Here is an 18,233-nt window from a genome sequence, read left to right on the forward strand (position 1 = left end):
TTGTTGGATATTTGTATATATTTATTGTGTTTGTTCACAGTTTTTTTACAGAATAAAATGTTTGATTATAACTTTCATCACTTGTAATCATCTATCAATACACTGAATGCAAACAGTGTTTACTTAACATATATTACCTTAAATATTTCTTTTTTTTATCTTTTCAATACTTGAGGAAGAATATACTTAGTCTATATATAATATGATATGATATATGATATGATACAATTGGTTAATTTAGTTTTAGGTTACCACTTTTTCAGTGTAGCATGGATTATATTATAGTAAACATTATGAGCACTGGCCAGTAAACGGCATATGAAAAAAGGAACCAAAATGAATGAATGGCAACTTGCTTGTTACAACTTGGCTTATATTGTATAACATATCTTGAACATTGACAGTTTGGCAAATCCTTTCACAGAGCAGGTTGTTTGTTGATGTTAAGATCCTAGCGTTATTGTAAAGGCAATTGCTGTCACCTAGTGGTGTATCAAGGACATCACAAACAAGAAGGTCAAAATTCAATCTGAAATACCAATTGAAAGACAATTAGAACTGTGTGTTTACAAATCATCATGATGAACAAACATCTATATGCAGTTGAAATGTACTTACATGGCATCCAAAGAATGATCACTCATTTATTGTGTTCAAAGAACATGAAGTCCTACAAAAGATAAATGATAGGAGATTATTCAATGTTGAAACACAGAAACCTTTTTTTTAAAGGTCCCATGAAGTGCTCTGAAATGGGCATTTTTATTTGATGTTCGACATAATCTCAACCGAAACACAAAGAGAGGGAGGGATACAGTGTAGCCGCTCCCCTTTTTTAAAAACAGCCAATAGTGTTTTGTTTTATCACAGTGCTGACAGTGAGAGTGGTCAAATTCATCAAATGAAAGCAAATGAGAAGAGGGGGCGGTGCATGTCAGATACTAGAGAGTACTTGATTGGTTATGATTTCATGTGAAACGAAAGTATGAGGTGACGCTGATCCATTTAGGTGAAAGTGACAAACTACAAGCTTTACATTAGTGATGTGTGATACCACTGATTTCCTATCCGATACCAAATAATATAAAGGCGAGTATCAACGATACCGATACTTTGCCCAAAAATACTGTTTGGAAAATTAAAGTAACAATTAGTTTACCTAAAAGTGTCACTTTATACTGAAAAGGAAACATATTATGGGCTATTCTTGTTTATTGATAAAGATTATCATACAAAAAAAGAGCCAATTTACATATTTTTGACAGATTCTGAGCATGTATATCTTAAAACGCCTGCCTGAACATCTTAACATAAAACAACATTCACTCTTAGTTTAGTGACATGCTAATCCGGCCCACTTGAAGATTTTTAACCTTTTTCTTGTTTTATCATTGTCACAAAAACCCAAGCCCCCAAAATACAGTCACATCGCCACATTTTCTCCCTCTGTACCTGCATAGTGCCTGCCTGCTGCACCTAAGGACTCTGCAAGCGATGTCTGTCTCGCCCCAGCAGCACCTGTACCTCTCCTTTACTTGTCTTCTGGCTGCCTAGTCATGACGTAGTCATATTCTGTCTTGTGATTTATATGTTGGTGTTTGATTAGGTTTGTGGTTTTACCACAGTACCTCACTGTTTTGTTACACGTGTCACAAACAGCATCGTTTGAGTTTATGGAAGTAAAGTAGCTCCACACAAAACTTTGCTTGCGGTCACCCATATCCAATGACAGTGTGACTAAACAACATGTGCAAGAGGACTGCCTGAGAGGCTAGCTAGCCTACTCTACAGTTATACAGTGCCATTTTACACACATGACTTGGCAGGCGGAAGAACAAGTAGTTCCGACTAAGTTAGCATTATTCAGATAAACTGGGGTAATTGTGGTTACTTTTCCACTGTATTTCTGTTCCTAATAAACAACATATTTGCTCTAAACTACTGAAATATCGATATTTGGATAAGATAATCGATTCTAGAATAAATAAAGCTGGTATCGGAGATATCAATATTTTAGTATTGATCTGCACATCACTACTTTGCATGTTCAAATCAGTTTTATATCTCCTAAATGTGAAATCTATCACTGTTTTGGAGCACACTAATAATAATAATAATAAATTTCATTTATAACGCGCTTTTCCAAAACTTGAAGCGCTTACAAGAAAGTGAAAACCACAAAGCACAGTAAACAATAAAAAATACAATAAAAAACACAGTAAGAATAAAAGATATCACAAATTAAAAACAGACCTAAGTTTTAAGTAGCTTTTTAAAAGTGTCCAATGAACCGGCATTCCTAATGTTAGTAGGAAGAGCCTTCCACAGTTTAGGAGCACGGAAAGACAATGCCATGGTGCTGAGTTTGCAGCGAGGCTGAAACAGCGTACGACCATGAACTGCTTTATATGTTAAAATCAATGTTTTAAAATTAATACGAGACTTGACGGGCAGCCAGTGAAGCTGTTAGAGAATAGGAGTAATATGCGACCGAGGCGATGTATGTGTCAACACACGTGCAGCAGAATTTTGGATGTATTGCAATCTTAAGAGAACTTGCTTACAGCTAGCTTACAGATATCTTAAAAGTGAACAATACTGAAACTAACATCTAAAAAAATTAATTTTAATTTCATGGGACCTTCAATGATCTAAGACAGGCATGTCCAAACTCACTCCTGGAGGGCCGGTGTCCTGCAAAGTTAAGTTCCGACCTTAATCAGACACACCTGGGCTAGCTAATCAAGCTCTAACTAGGCTTTCTAGAAACATCCTTGCAGGTGTGTTGAGGCAAGTTGGAGCTAAAATCTGAAGGACACTGGCCCTCCAGGACCGAGTTTGGACACCCCTGATCTAAGAACATTGTCTAATGGCCCGTTTCCACTGAGTGGTACGGTACGGTACGGTTCAGTTTGGTAGGCTTTTATGGCCATTTCCACTGTCAAAAGGCGTACCGAACCAAACCGTACCGTACCACTTTTTCCAAACACAAGAAAGGGTACCAAAAGGCGGAGCTAGACGCGCAGCTGAACGCTATTGGTTTACAGAAGAGATATGTCATTCACTTACAACAAGCCAGAATGTTAACAAAGGACCCGCCATGTTTGAAATACACAGCGAGAGATTACAGCAGAATTATGTATTCACATATCATCGTCCTGATAAACAGCCACACAGCCATGGAGTAGAGCAAAATCTACCCTGTGCCAGTCTGATGCGCGAGTGGTTTCGCTTTCTTCCTTGCGCTCGCCGCACGTCTATATCTGAAATAACAAACTTCTTGAGCTGATTATAATAACGTGCGCTTGATTATTGACGTGCTTTAGAAACCCGATCGTGTGAGAAGCTGACAAACGCGAGAATGACACATTCAGAAAGAAAAGGACAAACGTGAGAGTGGAGCGCGGAAAAAAAAGCCTGGGAAAAAGGAACACGTTCTTCAGCAAACGTGAACAAACTTGAACCTTGTTTTAATTATTATCAACACCTTTTGGACAAATATGAACTGGGAATGATGGAATTACTCTCTAACAGAGGCTACATGACATTTACATTTAGTCATTAAGCAAACGCTTTTATCCAAAGCGACTTTCAAATGAGGACAAGGAAGCAATTTACACAACTAAGAGCAACAATGAATAAGTGCTGTAGGCAAGTTTCAGGTCTGTAAAGTCTAAGAAGGGAAGTGACATGACATCTCGTATTGACATGACATGTGCTGCTGTAGATTGCAGACACAGATGAGAGGTTTTCACTGACTGTAGGCTATACTTTGTGTTGTTTTGAACCTAATTAAGAACGAAATGTATAATGTGTGTACTTTTTCTGTAGTTGGTAACATATCGGAGACTGTAAGGGGCTGTATGTGTTCATATATGTTCATTAATTTATTTATTTAATTACAGATGTTACAGTAGGCTATTTTGATCTGCAGTTATAATCAATAATTGGTTTATAACTGGTTTATAGAAAAGTTAGTAATAAACATTTATACAGAAGTATTTATGTGTGTAAAGCATCTGTTTTGTGAGAAGTGCTTTTAATATGATATGTGAACGACCTGTGCAGCTTTACTGTAGACCAGTGGTTCTCAAACTTTTTTCATCACGTACCACCTTAAAAAAAAATAGTCTCTCCAAGTACCACCAAAATGAGCAGCATTGAAATACAGTAGTGTAGTAGGCCCAGTAAAGCAGCCACAACTCTGCACAGTTAAAAAACCTGGCAGATTACCTCAGAAATATAGTCTATATTTAATATATGGCATATTATATACATCATTTTTAATAAATTTTGAATTATATGTAGCATGTACATGACATATTTCATTCCTCCGTGTACCACTAGAAGGAAGCCCGCGTACCACTAGTGGTACACGTACCACAGTTTGAGAACCACTGCTGTAGACATTTCCTCGAGCGAGAATGATGTGACTGAAACTCTCTGTCTTACACCACGCCCACCAAAAGGGTACCCTTTATAGTGGAAACGCAAGCCTGATTTAGGTGACCCGTACCGACCCGAACCGTACTGTACCAGTCAGTGGAAACGAGCCATAAAGCAGGGATTTTCTACCTGTGGGGTGTGAGAATCTATTAAATTGTCTATTAGACAAAAAAGTGCCATTCAGATGCAAATCAGCAGGATGCCCTTCTGGATCTTTCACTGAGTTTAAAGACACTATGTGACTATGTTTACATGGACATCTGTAATCTAGTTGTTTGCCTTAATCTGAATACAACAATAATATAATTTACATGAAGTGCTTTTTGAATTTTGCATCACCAGGCTCCACGTTTTCTGTAGTTTCATGTACAGCAGATCGGCTGTTTAAATTTCACTCATGAACATTTCATTCATGCCCCCATGACAAACTCAGATCACGTCTTTGATAGTTCATACTGTGTGCTTGTTACTCACGTGAACGAGCACCGATTTGCCGGTGATTTCAGGCATTTGTCGGCAATTTCTCAAAACCTGTCGCCGATTCAAAATTGGGGCTAAAATCATGCAGTTTGTACTTGAGGTCTGCATTCCCATGGCTGTACCGCAAGATCCGACCAGATGGCTTGTGGCGCGGGAATAAATTTCCGAATAAAGCGCGGGATCGGTCGGTAACTGGTATAATTTGAATGGAAGCGGGCAATCTATCAATATGGCTCCCAACTCCCGAGCAAGCGAGCACGCGTATGTATGTGTGTGAATGAGAGAGCGTGATGCTGTGTTTAGCTTGTTTGCTGCTGTCTATGTGTGTGAATGAGAGAGAGAGAGAGAGAGCTTGGTGCTGTCTATGTGTGTGTGTATGTGTGTGAATGAGAGAGAGTGTGATGCTGTCTGTGTGTCACTTGCTTGGTGCTGTGTGTCTATGTGTGTGTGTGTGTTTATACACTGGGTGGATTTTATTTTTTTAGCGGGAGCGGCGGTTAAAAAACGGGGCGGGGCGGGCAGCGGGACAGCAAATGCTGAATATAAGCGAAAGCTGTAGGGTTCGGACTAAAACATGGAAGAAGCGAGATTACAAATTTTGTCCTGCGCAGATCTCTAGTCTGAACTCATAGGCTGGACCACAACATGCAGCCTATTTCAGTTGGCCCGAAATAACAACGTGACAATAATGCACCTCAACACACCTCCTTTTCAGACAAGCATGCCCATGGGCTCACAAATAGGTGCAAATGTATTTGCTACCTAAAGAACATGGTGCAGGATGTAGAAATGATTCCTGCGCCAGGCTGAAACTAGCAAAAAACATTGCAGCACCGGGTATATGATAGGGCCCAGAATGCCTATAGAGGCTTATCATTATAATATCACAACATTGTTTTAAACATAAACATGATGAGATGTAATTATTGATGCTTACTATGAGGAAACATGCTCCAAAAAGCACAGCTTTGATCTTCACATCCAGATCCATAGGAAAGGAGATTCCAAAATTGTCTGCATCTGTGAAAGCTTCTCTCACCAGACCTGTCCACTGTTTAGAAATTCTGCCCACCTTTGTGGATTCATCTAAAGACAAAACCTATTTGCAAGGAAATAAAATTATTTATGATCACGCAAAATGTTATGTGGTACTAAAAAATAATCTTTTACATGGCTTAATGTCAAAACTATTTTCTTTTAAATTTGAAAAAGAAAGCATGGTTCATACATCAAAGTTCACATCCGAACAACATCTGCATGAACAGAACGGTCCTTCAATCTTCAAAACAGCTTCTTTTTTCTCATTCTGAATGGTAAATTTGGGAAGGAATGGATGCCAATTCTGGATCACGTATCCAATCGGGTTGCCTGGTGGACTTTGGATTTCAAGCTAAGGAAGACAAAAAAAGACATGAACAGTAAGTTTAGGCATCTTGAAATACCCTGGATATAGATATGATAAATATCCCAGCATATGTTTTACGCAGTGGATACACTTCAAGCCACAACCCAGTACTGGAAAACACCCATTCACACACACTCATACATTGGGGCCAATTTAGTATATTCAATTCACTTAAAGCGCACGTCTTTTAACTGTGAGGGAAACTAGAGCACTAAGAGTAAACCCACATGAACACAGGGAGAACATGCAAACTTCACACAGAAATGCCAACTGTCCCAGCCTGCACTCAAACCAGCGACCTTCTTGCTGTGAGGCGACAGTGCTAACCACTGAGCCACCATAGTACCCATTATTCATTCATTTTCTTTTCAGCTTAGTCCCTTTATCAATCTGAACCGCCACCTTATCCAGCATATGTTTTACGCAGTTGATACCCTTCTAGCTGCAACCCATCACTGGGAAACATCCATACACACTCACACACTATGAACAATTTTTTAGCTTAACCAATTCACCTAAAGTGCATGTCTTTGATCTGTGGGGGAAACCAGAGCACCCTGATGAAACCCATGCCAACATGGAGAACATGCAAACTTCACACAGAAATGCCAACTGGGCCAGCCGGGACTCGACTCAGTGACCTTCTTGCTGTGAGGCGACAGTGCTAACCAATGAGCCACCGTGCTGCCATATTACCCATCTTGCAATGCATAATTCATGCAATTACTGTTGAACATGACATGCATAAGCCATATGTTGATTCAGCAACATTAGAATTTAAACTTAAAACTAACCCTGCCTTGTCACACAATAGTCAAATTATTGTAGATTATTGAAATTATGAAATTACATGTAATTCTTAAAGGGTCCTCTATGATTTAATTCCTCTTTTATACATTTATTTTCTTTTCACTTTGATTTGGTGGAGAGAGTATGAAATATTTAGTTTAATATTAAACATTTTATATTAATGGTTTATTTACATTTTATTATATATTATATAAAGATATTAAAGCTCAAAAGGACAAGATTGATAAAAAAAAATACAAAACAGTCCCCGAGAAACACATTAGAATATTTTCTGAAAAATGTTATATGCCGATTATTTAAATCTACCATCACAGATATACATTCATGGCCACTTTATTAGGTACACAATACTAGTACCAGGTTGGACCCCTTTTGCCTTCAGAACTGCTTTAATCTTTCGTAGCATAGATTTAACAAGGTACTGGAAATAATCCTCAGAGATTTTGGTCCATATTGACATAATAGCATCACACAGTTGCAGCAGATTTGTCAGATGCACATCCAGGATGCGAATCTCCCATTCCACAACATCCCAAAGGAGCTCTATTGGATTGAGATTGGGTGAGTGTGGAGGCCATTTAAGTACAGTGAACTCATTGTCATTATCTAGAAACCAGTCTGACTTGGTTCACACTTTATGTTATGGCGCATTCTCCTGCTGGAAGTAGCCATCAGAAGATTGTTACTGTGGTCACAAAGGGATGGACATAGGCAGCAACAAAACTCAGGTAGGCTGTGGCGTTGACACAATGCTCACTTGCTACTAATGAGCTCAAAGTGTGCCAAGAAAATATCCCCCACACCATTACACCACCACCAGCAGCCTAGACCGTTGATTCAAGGCAGAATGGATCCATGCTTTCATGTTGTTGAATTGTCCAGTTTTGGTGAGCCTGTCTTAATTGTAACCTCAGTTTCCTGTTCTTAGCTAACAGGAGTGGCACCCGGTGTGGTCTTCTGCTGTAGCCCATCCACTTCAAGTTTGACGTGTTGTGTGTTCAGAGATGCTCTTCTGCATACCTCTGTTGTAACGAGTGGTTATTTGAGTTACTGTTGCCTTTCTATCAGCTCAAGCCAGTCTGGCCTTTCTCCTCTGACCTCTGGCATCAATAAGACATTTGCATCCACAGAACTGCAACTCGCTGGATATTCTCTTTTTTTTGGACCAAACCCTAGAGATGGTTGTGCATGAAAATCGCAGTAGATGAGCAGTTTCTGAAAAACTCCCAACAACCATGTCACGTTCAAAGTCACTTAAATCACCTTTCTTCCCCATTCCGATGCTCAGTTTGAACTGCAGTAGATCATCTTGATCATGTATACATGCCTAAATGCACTGAGTTGCTGCCATGTTATTGGCTGATTATAAATTTGCATTAACGAGCAGTTGGAAAGTTGTCCCTAATAAAATTGCCAAACAAAATCACTCTTTCCTTTCACGTTACCTACATATCTTTCAGTAATTAACATAAATATTTAACAAATAAGCATGAAATTAATATCAAAGGCTTTGAAACATTAATAAAATGAGAGGGATGAGATGGAAGGTACGAGCATGTAACATAAATAATAAAAACATGATTTACCTCCTGGAGGCAACAGGGGCAGAAGCAGCTTCCACACTTCAAAGGACGCATAAGTCTCATCACTTCCTGTCCCAAGTTATCCTGAACATGGATAACGAAAGAGCGCAGCGGCCCACAGAACTGTCTGTTGCAGCAGTCGTTTTCCTCAGCCACATAGAACACCTGCTGCCCCATACTGTTCTTGACAATGTATTTGTTATTGGTCTCCCAGCCCAAGATAACTGTAATACAAAGCAATCAAAACACAAAATAGGTTGTAACGATGCACGTTTTTGTCAAATTGTGTGCATTTCATTAAGACACATTGGTAAACCCTGCCTAAAAGGTTACTGCTCAAATCTGCCATATTGAGAGACAAGCTTTTTTGGTTTAACATTAAAGCTATGGTTACAGAAATAAAAGGCAAACATATACAGTTAAAATACAGTCATGTAAATTCAGTTGTGTGCAACGGACTAAAATAATCCTATATTGGCTGACTTTTTTGCAAATCCAATGACATGGGTGCCAGGTACCAGATACTTTATGCAGTGGAAAAAACTAAACGTGAGTCATACCAAGCCCAACCATACAGTGGAAAAATTTTAAACTTAAACAAATTACTTCTACTTTTTATCCCTAAATGCATTTTGTTTTTTCAACTTAATTTTTTAAATTTTCGATGCGATTATATAAAATAAATAAATGCAAAATATATGAACACAGAATACAGACCCTTACAGTCTCCGATATGTTACCAATTACAGAAAAACTACACACAGCACACATTTGGTCCTTATTTGGGCTCAAAGACAACACATATAGCCTACAGTCAGTGAAAACCTCTCATCTGCATCTTTAATCTTCACCAGCACATGTAACCTCTGTTAGAAAGTAATTCTGTTAATAGGTAATAGGTAAACATGGCAGTTTGTTTATGTCTTGGGTTACTGAAAGAATCATTCTAGAACAAACAAAGCTGGTATCGGAGATATCGATATTTTAGTATCGATCCGCACATCACAACTAAACTTTAATTGGTCTGACTTCTCCTTTGTTTTTTCACGCTTCACTCTCGCATTTGCCCATTTATAAAAGGGTCGGATGTCAGAAGCACATCAATATTCACGCACACGTTATCATCAGCTCAAGAAGTTCGTTTTTTCCAACCCAGGCCTATCTCTGAAAACTTAGTCCCGTGGACGTTTCTAGAGACTGCGAAATACATCCCGGGAGGTACGTATTTTTGGAGTTTTTGTTTTCGCGAATCCGCTGATGTGTGCGATTTTTTGCGACTCAAATGTCTCTCGCAAGTGCCGTTCTCGCCCGAGGCCCCTGTCGAACTGTCTGTCTGGCTGAATGATTAACTGGGCGACTGGCCTATCGGCTGACCCACCCTCCTCCTTCCCTGAACCCAACCAATTTTACCGATTGACCTGCCCACCCGCTTACTTTCCTAAACCTAACTAACAATTTACAAAAGCCGTCCAGAAAAAAAAAAGCCCTCATCTGATTTTTACCACGCTTTCGGATTTTGCCACTATCTAACCCTGTTATGAACTTGCTCACTTTATTATTTGGATTCTGTTTTTGTATTACCTGATTTCTGAAACCACTTTTCCCCAGACTCGAAACCGGACGTCGTCGTGGTTAGCTCCTTTCTGCGTCACAAGTCCGCCGACGTACACGACGAGCTAACTGGACAAACTGGTTGCGGCAGGAAAGCCCTCCACACGGAGGTAAGTGGTGAGCTGGTAAGCGCGAAAAGAAACGACATCAAACAGCCCCGTAGCGTTCGCTTAAAAATTTTAATGCAGTCATATGTAACTCCGGCTCATAATTCACGGCCTCCAGAAACGTCCAGGGGACTACGTTTTCAGAATGAGCCTGGGTTGGTTTTTTCAAACATAGACTCGCATGCTCTCTTTATCAAGAAAGTGAAGCAGCTCGCACTTTAGACAGCCTTGTAAACGACGGCAGGTAGATTCTGCTCTTTTTCTTGGTTTGGGTCGACCATGGCTTGTTATTATATGTATATATTATTACGGTGTAATGTCTCGGCTGTGTATTTAAAAATGCTTTCTTTGTTTTCATTCTTCTGGCTTGTGTACAAGCTAGTATCTCTGTAAACCAGCTGCACGTCTTGCTCTGCCTTTTGGTACATAAAAAACTGATGAGATGAAGAATTCTGACCAAGTACTGGTCATTAATATGACATTTGGTGAGTAAAATCTGCATATGGAGCAACACACACTCATATGTGTATATAGGTGGCGTATGCTCAGACCCTCAGATTGTCACGAGCCTTCAGCTTGTGGATCAGTATTATGGTTGTAGAGATGTAACCTCTCTGTTGCCTCCAGGAATTCTCAAACTCACAGGTGTCAAATGCAGTTCCTGGAAGGCTGCAGCTTTGCACTGTTTAGCTTTGACCCTAATTAAACACACCTGATCAAACTAATTGAGTCCTGCAGGCTTGTTTGAAACCTACACGCAAGTGAGTTGAAGCAAGATTGGAACTAAACTGTGCAGGGCTGCGGCCCTCCAGGAACTGGATTTGACACCTGTAATTCAAGTCGATGTTTCTGCATTATGTTGATGTGGAAAAAAACATATGGCAAATTAATTTATAGGGGCTTTTGCAGCAAGTTACCCTAGCTGTTTACCTAAAATTAGAACTTCTAATATGACAGTAAGTTGAGAAAACATTTCAGTCTCGAAGGGGAAGGAAGTTGTGGTGACCACAACCTTCAGTAGCCAGAGGGGAGATGTACTTATAGGCTATATAAAGACTGCACAGTCGACAGAGTTCTACCAGAATTAAGAGATGGATTTACCCAAATTATTTTCTGTGGATAGATATACTTAAAGGATTACTGGACTAGGGAATCACATATATGAGCACTGATGCTGAATATGAGGGTTGACCAAAAGGCATACACTCACATACTGGGCCAAACATCCATTTCCTCTCCACAGTCTCATGAGCACTTTTCATCTTGCATCCTCCAAAACAGACAAAGACCTGCTGAAGTTCTGCGTTTAGTCCACATAAATGTGCAGAGCACAAACATTGCACAGCAGGCATCTCCCAAATAAGCACTTACAGGGTCATCACTTGCTCTCAAAATGGAGTGGTGCAAACCTTGGGTATAAATCCAGGTCTAGATCTCAGGATAACTCTAGGAATCAATGACTGAAAATGTCTCTAGATCACCTAACCTCTTAAATGAATTTAACATAGTCTTTAAAGACAGGAATATAAGCTCAACTTGTCTTGAGTCTTGTGGTTAAAATACAGCTCTCTGCATGCTCCATAGGATCACAGAGAGATCCTAAGAGGGCATGATAAATTCCTGAGAAAGGTTCATCCTCCTGGCACCTCTCATGAATTGAATGATCAGATTGTGTTTTCCCACGGTTTTACCATCCACTGCATAATGATAAGAAGAGATGGCAGCAATATAAACCTTCAGAGTGGAGAGAGACCGTACATACTCCATAATGAAGAAAGGACAACTTGATTCTAATCTTAGATCTTCACGGAGTCAATTGCACCACTTCGCAAACTTATACTTTCACCTCGCTAGCTTGATTGATGGCGTCATCCACCATGGACAGTAGGTCACCTCCTCCACATTCTGTCTAGGTGAGGAAGACAAGGACTAGTGTGCATGGAGAAGATCTCAGGGGAACTCAACAGGGAGGGACTGTCATAAAGGCATGGATGGCTGAAGGAACATTGTGTAATATTAATTCAGTGTAATAATAATAATAATAATAATTAATAATTCTTTTCATTTATTTAGCACTTTTCAAAGCGCTTTACACATTATTGAGGGGAATCTACTCATACACCACCAGTGTGCAGCATCCACTTGGATGACGTGACGACAGCCATATTGCACCAGACCGCACACTACACACCAGCTGATTGGTGGAGAGGAGACAGTGGTGGTGATTAAGCCAATTATGATATGGGGATGGTTAGGACAGAGGCCAGTGGGCAAATTTGGCTGATTTAACCCCTACTCTTTTTCGAAGGACATTCTGGGATTTTTAATGACCACAGAGAGTCAGGACCAGCACTCACTGAGCAGTCCCCATCAGTTTATGGGGCATTAGAACCCACACAGACCACAGGTTGAGCACCCCCTGCTGGTGTCACTAACACCACTTCGGGCAGTAACCTAGCTTTCCCATATGGTCTTCCATCCAGGTACTGACCAGGCGCAGCCTTGCTTAGTTTAAGTGGGCAACCATGTGAGAGTTGCAGAGAGCTAGCGGCCGAGAGCTAATGCACAGTAAGCTTTCACTGCTTTAAAGTTGCCATAAAACTTGAGTTAAGATACTTTTTTTCCTAAGATCCTAAGAAGATTGGTCCTTTTTTCCTCTAGCATAATGTCCATCCATCTGAAACTGTCCTGAAATTAGAAAAAAAGTAGGGCAGTGCATGATTTCATCCTTTGGGAACCGATTGGATTGTCGGAAGATGGGTGTTGCTAATGAAAGAAGATCCTTGTAGTATTCCTTAAACAACAGAAAACAATAATTGTGTATTCAATTTAAGATTCAGTAAGCTTAAAAACTGAACTCTCTTTTAATAAAAAAAAGCTAGCACTGTGTGCATCCATAACAGCGTGTGCAGCGGACAACAACTGTTCAGGATTGTGTCTGCATAAAGAAGGAACTTAGTAAGTCATAGACTGACTTAAGTGCGCACAAGATAGTATCTCATGTTTCCATATCTTATGTAGGCATACGTGCGTGAGCATTATACGCTTGTATATGTTCCAGAACAGCATTCTTTAGATGCTGGGTGAAGATAAAATGATTTTAACTTTAACTTGCAGCAGTGCTCATATGTCATACTATCAGTTCTAGAGCTGTAGACCAATCAGATGAACTCAGAGGTGGGCCTAAAGCTGCGAGCTTCTGTTTATGGTAATAAGTTGAGATGACAGCGACAGCATGGCAGAACAACTCCTGAGTGCTCCATCTCACATTTTCAGATGAAAAGACTGCAACTTGCACTCAAATGCAAAGTGGGACTGCTGTTTTCTTTTCCACCTAACTCCAGCGACTGACTGTATTCGTCATTGGAGTGTGTGAATTGAACCGTGACCCTCGCACCGTGACGGTTCAGGACGAATACATCTACTGTTACACCTCCATTATATAAAACATACCTTTATAGCATGTTGCAGCACTGTGTCAAGTGTAGTTAGGACATGGGATATAGGTTAGAAGATTATCAGGTTTGGTCTTATGGGCCTTCTATGGTTTTGTCTAAAGGAAAGTTGCTTCAGTATTCTATACGCAAAGTCCCTGTGGTAGTTGCAATTCAAGCCATGTCCAAAAACGTTGAGCCCAAGCAGACAGATCATATTAAAGGAGTGTCAGATAGTCTTGTGTCTTTCTCTGTACCTGATCCCTCTGATCTGTCTTTTCCTTTGTCCACAGAGGAGTTGAGTAGAGAACAATGTGCAGACTCATCATTTGCTGCAACTGTTTGCTGCTGCTCTTTCTAACAGTCAAGTTTCTGACCTTGCTAGAGGACATTTTATTCATGATGGACTGTTACTGGGGAAGCGCTGTCCCCACGGTGATAATCTGATTGCACAAGTGGTAATTCCCGGACAATTTTGTGGTACTGCGATGACCACAAATCCAGTGATCTTGTAGTTTGAAAAACTTATGATTGGATTTTGACTTTTTGGGGCATTTCTATGTTACACCCAGTTTCAGCTAAACTTGTCTCATTTGAACATATACTGTTATGTTTAATTGAACTGTAATTGTAGACTCTGCTGATCTCCACCCTTGTTCAAAGTCCAGGAGCAAATATTTGCATACTGTTACTCATTTCCTTTGTGCGTAACCATTGTGCACTATTTCTTCACATTGAACTGTAAAAGCTGTCACAGTTTGTGAACTTATGCCATGGTTAAACTCCTTTTTAGATTGTCTATCAAGGTTCTAGCCTCACCTCCTAGACCTCACCTACAACAAGCCCTGAAACAAATAGAAAATGTTCATATCTTTGGAAACCTTTGGAGAGGTTCCATAAAACTTGGTCCCGAGTCCATGCTTATTGTGCACAGTTGAATAGAAATTGAAAGGAGGTATTATCTTGCTCTAGCTGTTGGCAGTTCAAGAGGATGTGCAAAAACTTACTAGTTTTAGCCCAAATGACTTGGATTTTGGATATATGTTTGGCTCTTGGCTGTGCATGAAAATAAAAATGGATGTTTTATTCAAAAGCAAAACAAAGAAAATCTAATTTTACTCGAAATGAAAGCGCTGATTCATCTACAAATTTACTTTTGTATGTCTATGGGTTTCAACAATGGTTATTACTGTCAAGAGAGCTGGTGAAACCAAAACTCGAAAAACCACAGGAATTAACTGTGTAATTCAAAATTAGAATGGCATGTATTTGAGCCAGGAGACAAAGTTCCTGTGCTGTGTCTTTCTCCCACCTCTTTCGAAGGATACTTTGAGCCCCTTGTGTTTTTAGCTCTTGGCTGTGCTTCAAAATAAAAAACAAAAACAAATGTTTTATTCAATAACAAAATAGAAAAACTAATTTTATTCAAAAAGAAAGTGCAGATTGCCCTAAAAGTTTGCTTTTGTATATCTATGGGTTTTAACAAAGGTTATTGCAGACAAGAGAGCTGGCAAAAAAAACTTGAAAAACACCAAGAATCGTTGAAGCGACTGTGTGATTTAAATTTAGAGTGGCAAGTTTTATGAGCCAGGAAACCAAGTTCCTCTGCTGTGTGTTTTTTCTACCTCTGTGTGTCTGGTGTGGAAGGTGTCTGGTCTGGAAGGCAAGCCATGCACCTCCATTGGAAACAAATAACTTGTGCGAACTCTAGAAAAGACGCAATACGCAAATGGCCCCTAAAAGGCAGCTGTCATTTGGAAATGATAAAAGATGATAAAAATAAAAGATTGATCAGATGTTATAATTTATAAAACAAAAACAATTAATGATTTCTTGGCCTGGTACCAATTGATCGGACAAATACCGGTTCGCGACCCAGTAGTTAAGGACCAGTTTAGATATTTTTAAATCAGGAGTGGATAAAAAGAGGATGGTAGTGAAGCTTTGATTATTTGTCCTTTTCACAGTCTATAGAGTTTAATAATCTGTTGCATTGTTTTAAATGAAAATTGCATTGATCAGGTGGGTTTCGCTAAGTTTCTGACGAAACATGCCTCGTTGAAATACTATTGCAAGGTGCCTTTGACTCTGAGAAGTCAGAACATTTATTAATTTATTACTCTATCTGGCCTTTACTCTTATTGGGTTTGTGACCTGATAAATGCACAAGCCACCTTTTAATACCTGATGTATCGAGTGATTTTCAGTTTTGAAGGGTCCGCCTTTAGGAACCTGTAGTGTTTGGTTGTAGCAAAGACAAGTATTTAACATGTTTGTGAACTGTTTTTGTATGCTTATCAAGTCAATCTGACAGTAAAACAGGCGAAATGTGACATTGCTCTGGCTTTTATCTTTTGACCCACAGGATGTAACATGGGCATCAAAAAGCAGATTTTGTCTGTGTCTCTCATATGCATTCCTGGGCAACAAGTGTGGCCATCATCCAACCTAAGGCCCATGGAGCTACTTTTGTTCTCATGTGAACATAGCAGGAGGATCCAATGTAAGCTCAAGTATTGAGAGATGCAGAGAACTTACATGCCTCAGGCCCCGTTTACACTAATGCGTTTTCGTTTTAAAACGCACAAGTTTTGCTACGGTTACGCCATCCGTCCACACTACGTTGGAGTTCTCGAGCGCCGAAAACGGAGCGTTTCGAAAACGCTGAAGAGGCCGTTTTCATTCTAAAACGCTGCTGCTCCGTCTCAATGTGGATGTGGGAAAATGGAGACATCTTAAAACGGAGGCGGGGCTGCAGACATTCGCCAATTTGATTGGGGCTTTTCCTCAATATTAAGTAGCCCACACACACAGTTCAGTCTCGCATCCTCTTCCTGTAAGTTTAGACTTCGCAAGTTTGATCAAGGCTGCAGTCTCCCCCTTCTCAGTTTTCTTCTTCTGCAGTCTCCCTCTTCAGTTTCATTAATTCTCTTCAGTTTCAGAACATTGCTGCATGATCAGGCGTGAATTTTCATGTTGTTAAAGAAGTTTGGATTCACAGTGCTTCATTCAAGACAGCCAAAACCAAAGCTTCAAACCTTCACCTAAAGAGATCCATGTCTGTGTGTTCCAGGCGTCAGGGCCTCTACCCTCAGGGATAAAACGTTGGCATGAGAAATCTGCAATCTGCACAAACCCAATTGTTCAGATTTCCTCTTCACAAAGCTCAAAGCTCCCATATCTGCTTGTTCCATGCATCGGGATCTCCAGGAAGATCCATCTCCTTCCTTACACTTCATCGTCAACAGCAGAATCATAAATGTCTTACTTTCTCTATATATCATTTTCACTATTAGAGGCCAAAAATTCTGACCCAAACAGAAAGGCAATCGTAAATTTCCTGCACGGACCTAACTTGGACCCGTATGTTATTTAAATATGAGACCCAAATCTGTGCAGACTCGAGATATGCGTCAATAGTACTGGACCCGCTGCAGACCCAAACCCAGCTTAACAATAGAGGTCAAACTGCACCAAAATGTCACATATTGACAGAAAACTCCATTTTAATGAGTATGGTTAGGGTTAGTTGAAATATGTTGCTGAAAACGTTTTAACTACTGTTACAAGCATTTTCACTGACTGCAGTAGAGTACATGTGCGCATGACATCAGCATTCTTGACTGCCATATTCTCCAACTATAGGTGGAAGAACACTTATATTTTATTATTCTTATTTTAAAAATGTAAATATATAAAAAAAGGAGTCCTAAAAACAGAAATATCTGACTATCGTCACACGTGTGTGTTTTAACCACCTTATTTCATGCTTACATCCCATCCTACATTTGCAAGTTACAAAACAAATGCAAAGTGTCGACGACTGAACATTGGTGGATGGGGTGCTCTCTGAGCCTGATCGACTCAGGTATTACACACAGACCCAATATATGATATAATATATTGGAACCCGACCTGGACACAATTGACGATTTAAAATATAGACCCGAACACACACAGGTCCTGGGTCCACTGTGAAGACCTCTATACAGTTTACCTTAATGGATTTATCTTTAGAGGAGATAACTAATCACAATCCTCAACCTAATAACCTTCATGATTCATTCTAACACACTTCTTACACTTTTCTGTTGCATGGTATTCATGTCATGACTCTTGGAGAGATTTAGTATGGTAATAAATATGTATATGGACTTGGAGGCATAGATCTACTGTGCTGCTGCTGCTTCTTTAAATATTTTGGCCGAGCATATCGAGTTTTGCTACTGCCAGTTTATTCACAGACATGCAGTCTGAGAATATAATACAGTGCTGCTGCAAACATATATATATATACATAACAATATATATGTAACCCCCCAAACAAGGCAGGAGAACATGAAGGCAAAACTAACCA

The 18,233-nt window shown here is 39.8% G+C and overlaps 1 protein-coding gene across 2 annotated transcripts in view; it reads right to left on the bottom strand.

Annotated features, from left to right (window-relative positions):
• si:ch211-71m22.1 overlaps positions 1-18,233 on the bottom strand; it is a 24,846-nt gene continuing 6,613 nt past the window's right edge. Inside the window, exons 6-10 of one of the 2 annotated variants that reach the window (XM_087238587.1) lie at positions 8,728-8,948; positions 6,155-6,316; positions 5,864-6,025; positions 619-670; positions 1-529 (exon numbers count right to left, since the gene is read on the bottom strand). In XM_087238587.1, coding sequence (XP_087094713.1) covers positions 641-670; positions 5,864-6,025; positions 6,155-6,316; positions 8,728-8,948 — 575 coding nt within the window. In that variant the 3' untranslated portion in view covers positions 1-529; positions 619-640. 2 annotated transcript variants of the gene reach the window in all.

This window comes from Danio rerio, chromosome 2 (genome assembly GCF_052040795.2).
Source record: "Danio rerio strain M-AB ecotype USA chromosome 2, GRCz13ab, whole genome shotgun sequence".
In the NCBI taxonomy this organism is placed as follows: domain Eukaryota; kingdom Metazoa; phylum Chordata; class Actinopteri; order Cypriniformes; family Danionidae; genus Danio; species Danio rerio.